Source organism: Mytilus galloprovincialis, chromosome 6 (genome assembly GCF_965363235.1).
Source record: "Mytilus galloprovincialis chromosome 6, xbMytGall1.hap1.1, whole genome shotgun sequence".
Taxonomy (NCBI): Eukaryota; Metazoa; Mollusca; class Bivalvia; order Mytilida; family Mytilidae; genus Mytilus; species Mytilus galloprovincialis.
The window spans coordinates 96,345,750-96,362,652 of NC_134843.1; the positions used below are offsets into that span (position 1 = coordinate 96,345,750).

At 30.2% G+C, this 16,903-nt stretch overlaps 1 protein-coding gene across 2 annotated transcripts in view; it reads right to left on the minus strand.

Annotated features, from left to right (window-relative positions):
* LOC143080841 (centromere protein L-like) overlaps positions 1-16,903 on the minus strand; it is a 20,890-nt gene continuing 3,987 nt past the window's right edge. For both annotated transcript variants that reach the window (XM_076256908.1, XM_076256909.1), the window contains exons 2-12: positions 14,624-14,786; positions 12,939-13,043; positions 11,367-11,479; positions 10,742-10,826; positions 10,304-10,351; positions 9,580-9,740; positions 7,558-7,651; positions 6,820-6,931; positions 4,496-4,598; positions 4,136-4,198; positions 1-3,669 (exon numbers count right to left, since the gene is read on the minus strand). In XM_076256908.1, coding sequence (XP_076113023.1) covers positions 3,586-3,669; positions 4,136-4,198; positions 4,496-4,598; positions 6,820-6,931; positions 7,558-7,651; positions 9,580-9,740; positions 10,304-10,351; positions 10,742-10,826; positions 11,367-11,479; positions 12,939-13,043; positions 14,624-14,762 — 1,107 coding nt within the window. In that variant the 5' untranslated portion in view covers positions 14,763-14,786 and the 3' untranslated portion in view covers positions 1-3,585. The remainder of the gene's footprint in view (positions 3,670-4,135; positions 4,199-4,495; positions 4,599-6,819; positions 6,932-7,557; positions 7,652-9,579; positions 9,741-10,303; positions 10,352-10,741; positions 10,827-11,366; positions 11,480-12,938; positions 13,044-14,623; positions 14,787-16,903) is intronic.

Here is a 16,903-nt window from a genome sequence, read left to right on the forward strand (position 1 = left end):
TTTCATGTATACCACAATTATTTAATGCATCTTACTGCCATGTTACATGTACATATATGTATAAGCATATATGAAATATACATAATTCTTAGCTTTATATATACATATTTACAATATACATCTAGATAGAAAGATTGTTAAAAAAAATCATCATGAAATATAACAATAAGATTTTGTTGTCCACCATTACTACAATCCACTTGTCAACTTAATTACTAACATTTCACATTTGAAATTATTAAAAACCAACTAATCTTATTAACATTTTGCATTCCAGCAATATTGATAACAATAGTGTTCGGTTTCTTTTTTAAATTAATTTCAATTTCTGTTCGCTCATTCAAATTGTGGACTGCAGCTTTATGTGTAACTGATTAATGCTAGGCTAGCATTTTATTTAACAAACATTAAACACACTGAATTATAATCAAAATTAATCATTTCTTTAAATTCCATTAAAAACTAAGTCTTAAGTTTTAACTGTAAAATGTTCACAGTGACTATTTGTAGAATTATTTAAAAGAGTGAATAGTATCTAGTGACAAATATTAAGAATAAACTGTTAATATACCACAATAAAATAAGTATACTAATCACTAGTATCACTAAAACAGGAAGAGGTACACAAATAAGACCATGTAATATTGTGAAATACATAAAACAAAAAGTTATCTACTCTAAAGTTTAAAGAGTGTTCATTAATTAGGATGATTACACATTCTACAAGTAGTCATAAAATAGGATGTAAACGATATAACATTTAAAAGGTTTTATCACAGAATTGTTGTCATTTCAATAACAAATGCATAAAATAACACTCCCATTTTATCAATATAGAGATAAAATAGAACAAATATCCGACTGTCTGATTTATCTTTAATGTCACATTGTGTATGGAACATATGTAGTTTATTTACTTTTTTCTTTTTTTAAGGTTGCTCAATCATGGTGTTTTTCTTTATCTTTACAGTCACTATCAAGAAAGCAGTAACTAAATATTGATAAAATTAAAATATGTCAGTCATTCATAAAAAATGTCAGTCGCAGGGCTCTGGAACTATAATGTTACAAAATCATTTTAAAAGAAACAGAATTAATGTTTGTAGATTGATGCCACTCTATTTATACCACACTGATAGAGAACATTTCTAATATAGACGTGCAAAACTAACTTTAAATAATATATTTGTTATATCACACATTCTCAAAAGTTGTTTTAGGGAGTTCAAAATTTGGTATATATATACTTGACTCTCTTATCTCAAACGCATTTTAAGTGGAAATTCTAAATAACCCAAACAGAGTGTTTGGACCCTCAACAGTATTAAGTACTAGTATACATATTTTATCCTTTTATCTATAATTTTTCGCTTGATTTACTGATTCTAAAAGATTCGTTATAATGAGAGTCGACTTGCATTGGATAACTCATGTTCAATGATGACCCATAATTTGCGCCAAAGTGCATTGTTTGTTTCAAAACATACATTATCATCTTCAGATGTGTTTTTTCCTCCTTATTTTGATAGTCTTTGCCAGTAGTTATCATTTATCATACATTTCCTCTTTCAAATAAATTCATTCTGATATATAGTACATGAATACATACAATTTACATTCATAAAACGGTAGCACCAGTTCACATGTTTAAACAAAAACATGAAATATCATTAATAAACTGTTGACACAGAGATATATGTCTTTTAGTTATTAGTTTTGATAGTTAAATGCAAATATTCAAACTAAAATGGCAATTTATTAAAATGTATACTATTAAAAACATTCCGTCATTGAACCATGACTGAATGTCCAGGACCCAATAACCTCTATGGAAAAGTTTGCCAATGCTAATAACTGTATACCAAATGCCATTGGCTAATCATAAGCTCAAAATAACTTGTAAAATATGAAAAAGTTTTAAAGTCAATGAACCATAATGATAGGAAACAAGTCCTGAATATATCTGAAATATTTGAATTATTTTGATGCTGGACATTTTGCAAAAAAAAAAATCTATTTGGTAATAAACCTAATGCCCCTGAAGATGTTGTTTCTTTACCATAACAGGGGTATTCAAAAAAGTAATTGTAATTACATGTAATTAATTTCATAGTTAAAAGTAATTTAAAGTAATGTGTAATTGAGCATTATTTCAATTACATTTAATTGAAAGTAAGAAACTACATTGCCTTTTTTTTTTCATATACTGATGGCTTCTTTACAATTGCTTTCAAGTACATTGAAGATTTGTTTGGAAAGAATTAGCACAAATTCTTTGAAAAATATCACAGATGTATAAAATACTTTAGGCCTGAAGGCAGTAAACTTCTGAATACCAATGTCAGAGACAATATTTAGCAGGTATTCTACAACTGCTCTATTGTATAGTGTTTCCATCATTTTGAATATCTCCAAAACTGGATTATTATCAACATTAAATTGAATAATTATTTTGAACTTATCACAACTGAATATAAAAATTTACCAATGTAATGGTGTCAATTAAAAAAAACCATAAGCAACAATTACATAATAATATTACAATTTCATGATCATTAAAAAGTCTTAAGTTATATATTTAAATTTAATATGTGCATCTTAAAAACAAAGTTAAATTCAAATTACAACCTTAATGTTAACCTCATTTTATAAAAGTTTTACTAGCATTACTATGACCATGTAAAATGTGTAGAATTCAATCATTGTAAGGTGCTTATTCTTCGCTTTATAAAAATCAAGACCTACAGTTAGAACATTTTCTATTATCTATTTCTATTATTAATTAGTGTTAAGCTTATGCTTTCATTTTTATTTTCTTCTCCATGTTTTTCTTTTACATATCTCTTAATTTAATTTCCTAAATGAGTCTTACCTCAAACACTAATTTGTACATCAGCAATGGTAGATATTTACTGTAAATTTACAAATTATTGCAAGTTTTAATTATTGCGAAAAATGCAACGGAGTTGTAAACGCAATAATTTAAACTCGCATTTTGAAATATTTTATATGAAATAAACAGGATTTTTCTTAAAATCATTAAAATTAAAATCACATTTAAGTCTAAAATGTCAGAATTGCAATAATAAATGCATGCAATAATTTGTGAATTTACAGTACTTGATTTTAAGGATGACTGGATCTTGGTTAAAGAATTCTGTTACAATTGATGTCTTGTTTTTTACAACCTTACATGGTTTCCTATGAGATAAATACTATCAAGATTTTGGTGTTAAATCTTACATGACTTTTATCAAACAATGATATTTGTTTATGGTTATGTAAAAACCTCATACGCTATCATCAGCTTTATCATAATGGTAGCAAACACGACAGAGCAGTACATTGATGTTTATCTGTAACTGTTTCGTTATGTATGTAAGGAATATTTTTTAAAATATGGCTATTGGTGTCAAAAGCACTTTGCGTGAAAACTAATACAATTTATGTAAGTTCTATAAAATCCTATTCTATACATATTAGTTAACCATGTCCATTTTTTTCTGGCCACCAATATGTTATTTCTACAACAACCACAAAAGTATTCAATAAAATAATTATGTTAAAACTTAAGTTATTTAAGTATTAACTGCAAGACTGTGTAAAATGTTCTAAGGATAAAACTGTTAGATATCTCAATATCCATAAAACATGGTCAGCAGAAAATATCTGAAAAAGAAAAGCACTTATTACATACCGCATAAAGAAAATAACTGTTTTACTTTTACTTTTTCATTTTAAAATTAAGATATGTCAGGACAACACAAATATTATAAATGACACAAATATTCATAAACTGAATGTGATTTGGTTGAAGAACATTGAAGTTCTGAAATGGATTTTATCTTGCATACTAAGTTTAACCTTTGATGTATTCCTAGACAAACAGGGCAACCATTAAAGGGAATTCACTTGAAAAGAGTGACAATCTTGACTACAGAACCTCTGAATTAATTCACCTAGCACTTTTTATCTTCAAGGGCAGTGTAACTGTAGAATGTTACTTTTAAATGGTTTAAAGTATTCAGACTCAGCTTTTATAGGAATAAGTGTGAACAATCTGTTGAAGCAAAGAGAGTCATAGATTTGAGAAGTTGGCAGCTTTTAATATATTCTCTAGTCACAGATAACTTACTTTTAATCTTCCAACATCACCGATATAGGATAATGAGGTTCCTACACTGTATAACTGTAAAGCCTGGAAAGACAATTAAACAACTTAATTTTTACAGTAAATTCAGAAATTATTGCATAAATCAAACAGGGTTATAATTGCAATAATTTAAACTCGCATTTTGAATTTTTTTATATGAATTGAACAAAATCGCAAAAATTAAAACTACATTTTATTCTAAAATGACAAAATCGCTATAATAAATTCACCCAATATTTTCTGACCAAGTTAGGATACATTTTACAATTATTTTTTTTAAATACAAGACCAGAATTGCAAATGAGATTCCAAATATGGTCACTTTCATGTAAAAGTACTTACAGACAGTTTCACTCGGAATAAAGAGTGAAAATGAGATTCTAGGCTGTTAATAAACATGGTCACCTCCTCACTGCTAAATTCTGATCCTTTATCATCATGGATTCTACAAGTAAAAACAAAATTATATTAACTAGCTCATGTAGAGCATGTGTAGATTCAGAAAGTATGCAAATAATGCAACGGGATGAGTATTTCAATAATAAGAAATTCCATTCTCATATTTGATGCAAGTAGCTGTATGAAGCTGTTTCTGAAAATTCTGAAATTGCAATAATTTATCTCAAAATTTATGATGGTCCTGTCAAACTAGAGGCTCTAAAGAGCCTGTGTCGCTCACCTTGGTCTATGTGAATATTAAACAATGGACACAGATGGATTCATGACAAAATTGTGTTTTGGTGATGGTGATGTGTTTGTAGATCTTACTTTACTAAATATTCTTGCTGCTTACAATTATCTCTATCTATAACAGTACTTTCTATGGAAAATGTTATTGAAAATCTTCAAATTTTAAGAAAATTGTTAAAAATTGACTATGAAGAGCAATAACTCCTTAGGGGGTCAATTGACTATTTTGGTCATACTGACTTATTTTTAGTTCTTACTTTGCTGTACAAATATTGCTGTTTACAGTTTATCTCTATCTATAATAATATTCAAGATAATAACAAAAAAACAGCAAAATTTCCTCAAAATTACCAATTCAGGGGCAGCAACCTAACAACCGATTATCCGATTCATCTGAAAATTCCAGGGCAGATAGATCGTGACCTAATCAACAATTTTACTTCCTGTCAGATTTGCTCTTAATGCTTTGGTTTTTGAGTTATAAGCCAAAAACTGCATTTTACCCCCATGTTCTATTATAGCCATGGCGGCCATCTTGGTTTGTTGGCCGAGTTACCGGACACATTTTTTTAACTAGATACCCCAATGATGATTATGGCTAAGTTTGGTTAAATTTGGCCCAGTAGTTTCAGAGGAGAAGATTTTTCTAAAAGATTACTAAGATTTACGAAAAATGGTTAAAAATTGACTATAAAGGGCAATAACTCCTAAAGTGGTCAACTGACCATTTTGGTCATGTTGACTTATTTGTAGATCTTACTTTGCTGAACATTATTGCTGTTTACAGTTTATCTCTATCTATAATAATATTCAAGATAATAACCAAAAACAGCAAAATTTCCTTAAAATTACCATTTCAGGGGCAGCAACCCAACAACGAAATGTCCGATTCATCTGAAAATTTCAGGGCAGATAGATCTTGACCTGATGAACAATTTTATTCCTTGTCAGATTTGCTCTAAATGCTTTGGTTTTTGAGTTATAAGCCAAAAACTGCATTTTACCACTATGTTCTATTTTTAGCTATGGCAGCCATCTTGGTTGGTTGGGCGGGTCACCGGACACGTTTTTTAATCTAAATACCCCAATGATGATTATGGCCAAGTTTGGTTAAATTTGGCCCAGTAGTTTCAGAGGAGAAGATTTTTCTAAAAGATTACTAAGATTTACGAAAAATGGTTAAAAATTGACTATAAAGGGCAATAACTCCTAAAGTGGTCAACTGACCATTTTGGTTATGTTAACTTATTTGTAGATCTTACTTTGATGAACATTATTGCTGTTTACAGTTTATCTCTATCTATAATAATATTCAAGATAATAACCAAAAACAGCAAAATTGCCTTAAAATTACCATTTCAGGGGCAGCAACCCAACAACGAAATGTCCGATTCATCTGAAAATTTCAGGGCAGATAGATCTTGACCTGATGAACAATTTTATTCCTTGTCAGATTTGCTCTAAATGCTTTGGTTTTTGAGTTATAAGCCAAAAACTGCATTTTACCCCTATGTTCTATTTTTAGCCCTGGCGGCCATCTTGGTTGGTTGCCCGGTCACCGGACACATTTTTTAAACTAAATACCCCAATGATGATTGTGGCCAAGTTTGGTTAAATTTGGCACAGGAGTTTCAGAGGAGAAGATTTTTGTAAAAGTTAACTCAGGACGACGGACGACGACGGACGCCAAGTGATGAGAAAAGCTCACTTGGCCTTTCGGCCAGGTGAGCTAAAAAGCAATCATAAAGCAATGAATCTCCAGTATTTAAAAGAATTAGGCAATTCAGAAGGATTTGCAATTTCTATATATCAATTGATAAACTTGGGAGAAAGAAATTTAAACCTATAGTTATTAATATCTGTGTCATTTGGTCTCTTATGAAGAGTTGTCTCATTGGCAATCATACCACATCTTCTTTTTTATAATCAAAGAATGTTTCATAAAGGTAATTTAGACTAACTAGATTACTTCATACCTATCCCATAAGTCTTTAACATCAGTAGACTCTATTGTAAATGTTATTTTATCAATCCCTTTACAATCTGAAGGAGTTTTGTACAACAGTTCAACAGGTTTACTTTTATGAACTGAAAAATAAAGATAAAACTGTAATGAAAGTGATGTTGAGCAATGTCAATATATGTGTTACATGTGTCCCTTATTCAATACTTGACAGTTATTTACTGAGGTACAAACTTTAAACACTGCAAATAGTTACTGATGTTCTAATGCAACTTAATTGTCAATCTAATTGAAATACTATTTCCTTTTCCACAGATCAAACACATCTGATGTACTTTCTGTTTTGAAGAACTTGTTGGGATCCAAACTCATTCCAAAGGTTTGTCAAAACTTCATTGTTTGACAAACTATTGGAACAGATAGTAGAAATGTACCTAAACAGATACTTGCAGGTCAAGTGTTTCTTCTTCTAACAATAGTATGCTTTACAAATCTATTCAATATTAGGTTTCAATGAAATTCATATATTTATTTTAATGGTTATTAAATAATTGTCCAAATGTATACACAAGGTAAGTTTCATATCTTCACAGTGTAAACACACATTTTATTTCAACTGTTACTTTCATCAATAAGATTATTCCTTGTGCTGGTCAAAGTAGAAAATGAAAACCAATGCAAATACATGACCAAAGGGAAGTAATTCATAATTTAAACTGCATGCTTTATTTTAATATCTATCTCTTCATACCTGGTTCAGTAGTTGTGCCACTCCACATGGCAACCATCCAGGCAAGATCATGAGCAGAAAATATCATGGGTGTGATAACACAGTCAAAATGACTCTGAAAGAAGAAATATTTGAAAAAAAATCATACTAGAAAAATAAAAAAAAAAGCCTTTACTGTGAAAAATGTGATAGACCTATTACCTACAGTATTGAAGAAACTCACCTATTCATAACAAAAGTGCACATGCTGAAATGTCCTGTCTTCTTTACTTATCATTGATATTATGTTGATGGTCCTAAATATAAAGCTTTATTAATACTGTCACATAAACTTAACATTAAAGGGGCACTAGCTGTCAAATTCATGTTCACCGATTCTAATTAAATACCCATATTTGATTTATAACAGTGTAAAACATTTATCCAAACTATTAAAAGTCTAAATAAAACAATAAACAAGGCACAGGCATGAAAATATGTAGTTTCGTTTTGTGTGTATTTGAGTCTAGACGCCATCTAATTATTTATCGAGTTGACCTCTATAGTCATCCGATGACCATATAAGCTATGTATACATGAACATAGATATAAATAGATTAAGCAAACAGTGATGTTGAATTATTCTAGGTCTATTGAATTTCATATTACAGATAAACAAGAATGTGTCCATAGTACACGGATGCCCCACTCGCATTATCATTTTCTATGTTCAGTAGACCGTGAAATTGGGGTCAAAACTCTAATTTGGCAATTAAATTAGAAAGATCATATCATAGGGAACATGTGTACTAAGTTTGAAGTTGATTGGACTTCAACTTTATCAAAAACTACCTTGACCAAAAACTTTAACCTGAACGAACGGACGGACAGACCAGAAAACATAATGCCCCTCTACTATCGTAGGTGGGGCATAAAAATAAATGTTTATCATCGTTTTTACTTGTATTAGAATGTTTATTTGTGGATCGAATCAGTCAATCAAATAATTTACATTTGTTTCACTTTCAATGTTGACATTCTCTTCCTTTAAATAACTTTACACATACAATTCATGTGTTATCCATCTCAAGCTAAGGCATTAAAATAAAGTTCACATGAATACGGATTCAATGAGGTCGAATTATTCACTTGCAAGTGAATAAGTCATAATCAATGTTTTTTGGCTAATTTGACAAAATTGAACCTTATTGGCTACTAAAAAGAAATTATTATTTAACTATTTGTATTTCATTACTGATTGAGCCAAACAAAAATGATATATTAGGTTTTTCATATATCTTGTAGCTAGTGCCCCTTTAAAAAGAAAACTAAACATTGACCAATGAACCATGTAAATGAGGTCAAGGTCAGATTAACCATGCCAGACAGACTTGTACAGCTAATAATTCTTTCTTACAACAAATATAGTTGACCTATTGCTTATAAATTAAGAAAAACAGACCAAAACACAAATACTTAACACTTAGCAATGAACCGTAAAAATGGGGTCAAGGTCAAATAAAACCTGTACGACTGACCTATAGATCATGAAATAGTTCTATACACCAAATATAGTATTAGAAAAATAAACCAAAACACAAAATCTTAACTATAATCACTGAACCATGAAAATGAGGTCAAGGTCAGATGACACCTGCCAATTGGCCATGTACACCTTACAATCATTCCATACACCAAATATCGAAGACCTATTGCATACAGTATCTGAGATATGGACATTGGACATGTGACTGCCGGAAAGTTCTCAACATGAGGCATCTATATAAAAAGTATGAAGCATCCAGGTCTTCCACCTTCCAAAAATATAAAGCTTTTTTAAAGAAGTTAGCTAATGACGCCGCCGGATCACTATCCCTATGTCAAGCTTTCTGCGACTGAAGTCGCAGGCTCAACAAAAATTTAACAGGCTCTGACTTTATCACCAATTTCAACATAAGATAGTTATCTAAGATTTATAACATACTATCTTTTACACACTACAATGTATATATGTTTGCTCAAAACTGCATGAACAAGGGGAGATAATTAGGCTGTTTGAATTACCTGCATCCAAGTAATCAGTCCATCAGTTAGAGATACAAGGCCTTTTACCATTAGCAAAGGATAATATGCAAACTTGTCCCGTAACTTAGGCTCGACAGGATTATGTTCCATTTCAACACTACACAATAAACATGTTAACAGAACAGTTTCATCACCAAAACCTGAAACAGAGGAAACAACTTCATCTTATATATGCATTCATTAAACAAAAAATATATACAATAAAATCTGTTGATATTTTTCAGAACAAACTTTTCAAATTGAATGCAAAGAAATAAAACATTAACATAAGACCATCGTAGCTGTTTGCTAATTATCCAGTAACAAATATTTCATTCATATTAAAACTGGCATTTTTTTAATAATGAAAAAATAAATTGCACCAAACACTATAGCTTTTTTGTATCCTCACCCCCTTTAATTAATAGAAATGAGTTAAAATTATATATGGATATGAAGTGAGCTTGTAAAAAGATTTTGCGACACAAAAAACTACCTCTATTTTGTTATGCCCTTAAAGATTTTTTAACTTGCTTTGGGAGCAGCACTGGATTTTTTTCTGGAACATTAAGGACATTTAATGCAAAATTGCTTCAGTCCAAGATTTCCTTGTCATGGTATGTCTAATCATTTCTCCTTGTCAACTTACAAGAGAGAAATCTTTTTCCCTTGATGCTTTTTTTAAATAATATATGCCTATAAATATATATATATATATAAATACCTCCACGATTTCGTCCTTTGATCAAAATCTGGACAGCTTCTTTGTCAGCTAAAAATATAATTATTAATAAGAGATGTACAGGCAAATGTATTTATTTGAAACTCATTTTTAGATTGGGTATCCAGAATATGTCAAAGTGACAGAATAAAGTGTCCACAAAAATTAATAAATTCAAAAGACTAAACATTTTACATAAAAGATATCTTTTCCTAATCAGTTAACTGGTTAAAATTTAACATTGTTTTGCTTTTAAGACTGATAAAATATGTAATTTGTTAATGTTGTTATTGTTCTCTGCTGTCTATTCATGTTTTATATTAATATATGTAATGTATGTTGTTCATTTTACCATAGCATGTCTATGCTTTTGCAATAAAGATTCATTCATTCAATGTCAAGTGGTATCAACTCATCTATGATAAGTATCGCATGACTAACCTGCTGAGACACGAAGTCCTTTATAAGTACTAATGTAAGCTTTACTGGATGTGGCATTATCTATAAATAAACCTTTCTGTCTTTCCTGCAAAAAAAACAATTAAAAGTTACAAATAATTCACACAAAATTTAATTTGATTCCCAAAAGTTTTATGAGTGTATGAAGATATGTTTGGCAGGCACTTAAAATGAATTAGATGTGTGGAAACAACACAAATGGCCAACAGGCAAAATAATTTGGAGACATTTTGGATAGGCTGCTTTTTTTGTAGCAGATAGGCTTTCAGAAACTGGGTATTCTTAGGTCATTTGTAATTTTTTTTTTAGCTAAGGACCAATCTGATGAGTCAAACACTTTTAACATATTATGTTCTTATCAAGTTGTGCTTCCCCCTCCTTCACCTACTTATGTTAGGAGAGGTTAAAGCACTGGTACACATATTCAATCCCACCATATTTGTATGTGCTTGTCTCTAGACAGATCCTGTAAAACAGTGGCTATCATTGGTTGATGTCTGCCACACATCTTTTTTCTGCTCATTATTGGCAACTTTATTTCATAGATAACAGATATTAGCCATAGCAAAAAATATCAGACTATATCAATACTAAAATATAATATTACCGCTTCTATATGTGCTGATAATTGACTACTGTACTTCTTCAGTTGAGATGATTCTGTGTTGAATTTATACAGGGGCGTCATCTTAAATAACTTCCATGACTTATTTGTTAAACCTATAAATAAATAAGGACATGTATAATAGCAGAATATTTACATATATTAAAAACATAATATATATATAAATATATAAAAAGATATGGTATGATTGCCAATGAGACAACTCTCTAAAAGACCAAATAACACAGAAATTAACAACTATAGGTCACCATACAGGCTTGAACATCAAGCAAAGCCCATACTGCATCATCAGCTATAATGAGCAGTGTAATTGGTGGACATAACCAGGGTTGGCAAAAACCCGGGTTTTACTGGGTTTTAATGGGTAATACTGGGCAATACTGGGTAATATAAAATACTGGCCTGAATTTTAAAGAGAATTCAGTGATCAAACTCAATTGCAATGCATTTAAGTTATTTATAAACACATTTTGATTTATAAATTAGTTGACTTGTTTGAGAGTGATAATAAAAGTGTATATATATACATTTGAAAAAGTACTATTCTTGCAACTATGAGACAAGTAAACATGTAGGCACACATTACACAAATATTAATGGAATAATTCTCTTCTCAAAAGTCTATTAAATCACCCTCTCGTCTAGATTGGTCAAACTGTTAACATAAATTCAAAGAATTCATTTTTCAAATGTATATATCTTACATTAAGAATTAACAAGAAAATGTAAGAAAAAATACTTTTGCATAATTTATATGTACATCACTAATTAATAAGTAATTATTCAGATTAGGACATTGATATGTTTATATAACAATATTCAGCCTTTTCATTTCTATAAGGGTTAATGACTTGACCCTGTAGGGTGTTTATTTAGCAATATGATATTTAATTAATAATTCACATAAACACTGCTATAAAATGCATTTTTTTTTAAAGTTTGGATAGTTGAAACAACACATGGAAATTAACCAGGTATTAATAATCCTAATTTTGTATCCTGCCTACATAGTAGTGGAGAAAAGAATGAAATTGAATTTTCAATCTTCTAGAAACATGACTCTCAATGGTTATCTGTATAAAATGTATATATTTAGCTATAATACTATGAAACTACAACAAGACTTTCCTATTTTGTGTTAAAATAAGCTTAAAAAGTCTTATTGCCCAGTATTACCCAGTAATACCACTTTCTGGGAGTATTGCCCAGCCCGGGAAAACCCGGGAATTCCCGCCTGGGTTTTCCCGGGCGGGTAATACTTTGCCAACCCTGGACATAACTTATTGAATACAGGGACAACACCTCATCTTTAATATTGTACAGTCAAACTTTTATAATACCAACAGGATAAGTGCCTCTTCTTTTTACAGAAGACCATAAAAAGTCTCTTTTTTCTACTGAGGGAAAAGCTGAAATGACCTATGGAGGAAAAGTCAACAACTTCTTGAACACTTGACCTATGAGGCACTTTAAATTGCTGCAAATAACTTATGCAATATCCTTACAAAAAAGTTCTGTTTCATATTTGATGTTGTACACAATGATATTCTGTACCTTTAAGATTACTTTCATGTTCCTCATCAGTTTCAACAGCTGATCTTCTGTCCCTTGGCCTGCTTTTTTCAGCTGTTCCATTTGAAAGTATTTCATGATTTTTACCTACAATAAAGTGAATATATATGTTTTATATAAACTCTGAAAATATTTTCTGCAAAAATACTTAAGGAATGACTGTAATTTTTTTTCTGTCTATGAAGAAATAACATAAAAAATGTGGTGCACACTGAATAACGCGTGTAGCGGGTTACTTAACAGTGTGCACCACATTGTTTATGTTATTTCGAATAGACAGAAAAAATATTACAGTTATTTCTTATAATTTAATTCTAAATTCCATTTTAAGGGGGCTCCTGGGTATAAATCAAATTTTTTTTCTAATATAGGATTTCACTATATTTTTTCATAAATGAACTTTATCATATACTTAAAAGAAAAATGAAACAAAAAGATGGGGTCACCGTTCATTTAAGCTCACAATCTGCCTCTGGAAGAAGCATACATTTTTGTTTATGTCCTTTTTTTCTGTTGAACTAATAGGAGAAATAGATGTAATATCGAAATAAAAAAATAACCTAATTACAGAAATCGCTTAAATTTTACATTTATTTAGTTTATGTACAGCTTATTTGAAAACAATAATAAAAAATATAGGTCACCGATGAGTTAAAAAGATATTTCAAATTTAATGCCAAAAAATGTCATTTTTGCACCAAAGGGAGATAATTTGGAGCTTTTTCAATGATATAAACATTTTAAAAGTCATCTGGGGCCAAACCGAATCAATTTTTTGGGTTGATTTTTGTACCATATCATAAAGTAATAACTAATAGTGTAATAAATAAAACTTGTAATGAAAACATAAAGGTTTAATTTTTTGCTGAAATTTTGTACCCAGGAGCCACCTTAACCGTAGAAAACCATGAAAAAACGTTTATGACATCACGGTCACGGTCACATGACTAAATTATGTCTACGAACTCATAACAAAATAACGTCAGCCAATCAGAAGACGGGTTACATCCAAAATTAAATTATTCGAGAATAATAAATTTTATAATAAACTTAAGGGTTCAACATGAACTTGTCTATTCTGTCTTAGGGCAAGGGAAATACTTTTCAAAAGAGCTGAAATCATTTGCCCAAAATATTAGTGTCTCAGAAACCCCAAAGATGGATTATAATATATTGATATGAAAAACATATGCTGCATGTCACCTTATATGCACTAAAATTTACAAAGCATACATTTATATATGGGGTTTTAATTTTTCTTTTGTGTTTATTTTCTCTATTCTATATTTTGTCATTATATATCATTAAGAATTAATAATAATCATTGTAATAAATTATTTGTAATTATACTGCTCTCTTGGGGCGTCCTTGCAATTGATTGACAATAAAAATATTGTATTGTATTGTATCTTTTCAATTTGTTTCAATTTTGGGATCAGTTATCATTGAAAATATAAATTGTGACTTGGATGGAGAGTTGTCTCATTGGCACTAATACCTCATCTTCTTATATATCTATTATACTATTCATATTGATCATTTCTATTTCAGTCATCATCAATTGAATATGTAGACAGTGGATAATCAAATCATATTCATATTAGTTTATATCAATCATATCCCTGAAAAGAAAGCTGAGAAAATGGCTGGTATTAAACTATTTATACCTTTTAACTGTCTACTTTTAGGAGTTCGGCCATATGGAGTGAATCTTCTTGAGCTTCTTCTAGAGGCTGTGTTGGAGAATAACTGCTTCCTACTAGACAAAGAAGGAGTACAATTGTCCACTTCATCCTGACCTCTCATTATCTTCTACTCCTGGAACATTACCTATAAAACACATTAAATACATTCTCATTCATTTCATGTATTTAGGCCTAATTTGTTAGTTTACAGATTATTCAAAAGATAAAGTAGGGTCAGTTGGTCGGAAAAAGAAAGAAAAAATATGTGAAAAAATATATTTCACCTTACTAACAATATGTTTGATATGCTATTTTGTCATCATTTCTAAAATTCTAGTTCCATGAAATATAATTATATTATTTCTCAGCTGTTATAAACATCAAATGCATGCCATCGTCATACAATTTTAAAAAAGGGGGAGGGTTATGTCCATCAACAAATAGGAGTTAGGTCCGTCATTTCACGAACAAGAAAAAACAGATCCATGTTGCTTTTAATCAATTTCAGTAAACTTGGTGAATAATAATCTTCAAGTATGAAAAGTGAAAAACTTTTAATAAATAAACAGTGCAAACACATCCTACGTAAATAAGCTTTACAATTCATGTCAAAACGCAATAGACCCGTCCACTGGAAAGACGAGGATATCGGATTCATCAGTTGTCATGCGTTCTCATTTTTTTTTTCTTATTATCTATTACACAAGAAAATTCCAAATTGTCAATTGATCTCAATATTAATTACTTGTAAATGTTTTTGTTGGGTAGGAGGGATTAAAAATTCTTAAGCAGGGTTTCCGCTGGCGGCATTTGCGAAAAAATAATAAATGTGGCAATTAAAATTCATCATTTGCGAAAGATTTTGGCGAAAGAAGTATGTATAACAATATATTTTCTTTCATCTTGTTTGCTTACTTTTTTTCGGGTTTCTCGGTCTTTATCTGATCAGACAATACTCGGAATTCACCTTGAACTCGTTAAGATTTTGACAGAAAATCAATAATCAGCTGATTGCATATTATAGCAATCCACAACAAAGGACTAACTAATAAAGGTGTTGATTGTATTGTTTAACAAAATGATATGGTTAAATGGTGTCCTTCATATGTCACACAAAGAATTTATTAACCACTTTGGGACGCACGTGTTCGAATCAAATTTTTGACGTCGCCTCTCTTTTTATTGATAGTCCAGAAAAGAAAAACTGTTGTTATGACGAAAGATGTCCAAAAGCAAGAAAAATCTCTGATTAAAAACGTTTTTCTTTGTGTTTGATATAGATGAGGGATCAGTTTCAAGTGATAAAAGCTTTTGTTTTGTTGTAAAAAACACGTCTTAGTACAAAAGGGCACATATTTTTCTTTTGAAGAAACTTTCCCAAAGAACTGTACATCTTTTTTATATTATATTGTCAAAACATGTCCAAGAATTTTGTTATATTCCAGGACTTATATCTTCTTTATTATCTAAAGTAAGTGGCCCCCTCTTTTAGAAAATTTGTTCAAAATGTAATGAATGTTCCCCATTTTAAGTTATAAAAAAGTTCTTCGTTTTAAAAGTAAATGTTTAAGGTTTATTCATTACAATGTAGACTCTAAGATAAATTTGAAAAAATATTCATAGGCAACAATGAGGCAACATCATCTAATTTAGGGTGGAAGGGGTAAAAAAAGGAAAATTTTAAAAGAAAAATATATTTATGTTACTTGGCGAAAAAAAATATTAAAGTGGCGAAAAATATATTGTTTTGGCTAACAATGGCTAAAGAGGTGGAGAAAAAAATAATAGATCCGAGGGAAACCCTGCTTAAGGGTTCCAGGGAACCCAGTGTGTCACCTTCTTTTGCTGAAATCGAAGGCTGAAACAATTCAGTTATTTGAACACAAGTTTTTTAAGCTTAAGTAATTGCAGGAATTTATCACTATTTTGTGCATTTTTCCTTTGATCTTTTTAGATGATAATTTTGCATATCTGATAATCATGCTACTCGCTTGAGATGGACAATTATCGCTAGAAACTAAGGAGGCATGTGGAGTTGCTAATGAAATTGACAACATCTTCATAGGTTATATAGCGATAAACAGATTATCATTGGTCATCTCAACTCAATTGCTTTTCTCGTTTTGCCGTACCAGCTCAAAGGAGAAAAACAATCTTGTTCAGATGATAAAAGATAATCTACAGTATAATTATCTAACATCATTGATCAATCAACAGTTTCTATATTTCATGATATATTAGGCATGAGGATGGAATATTACA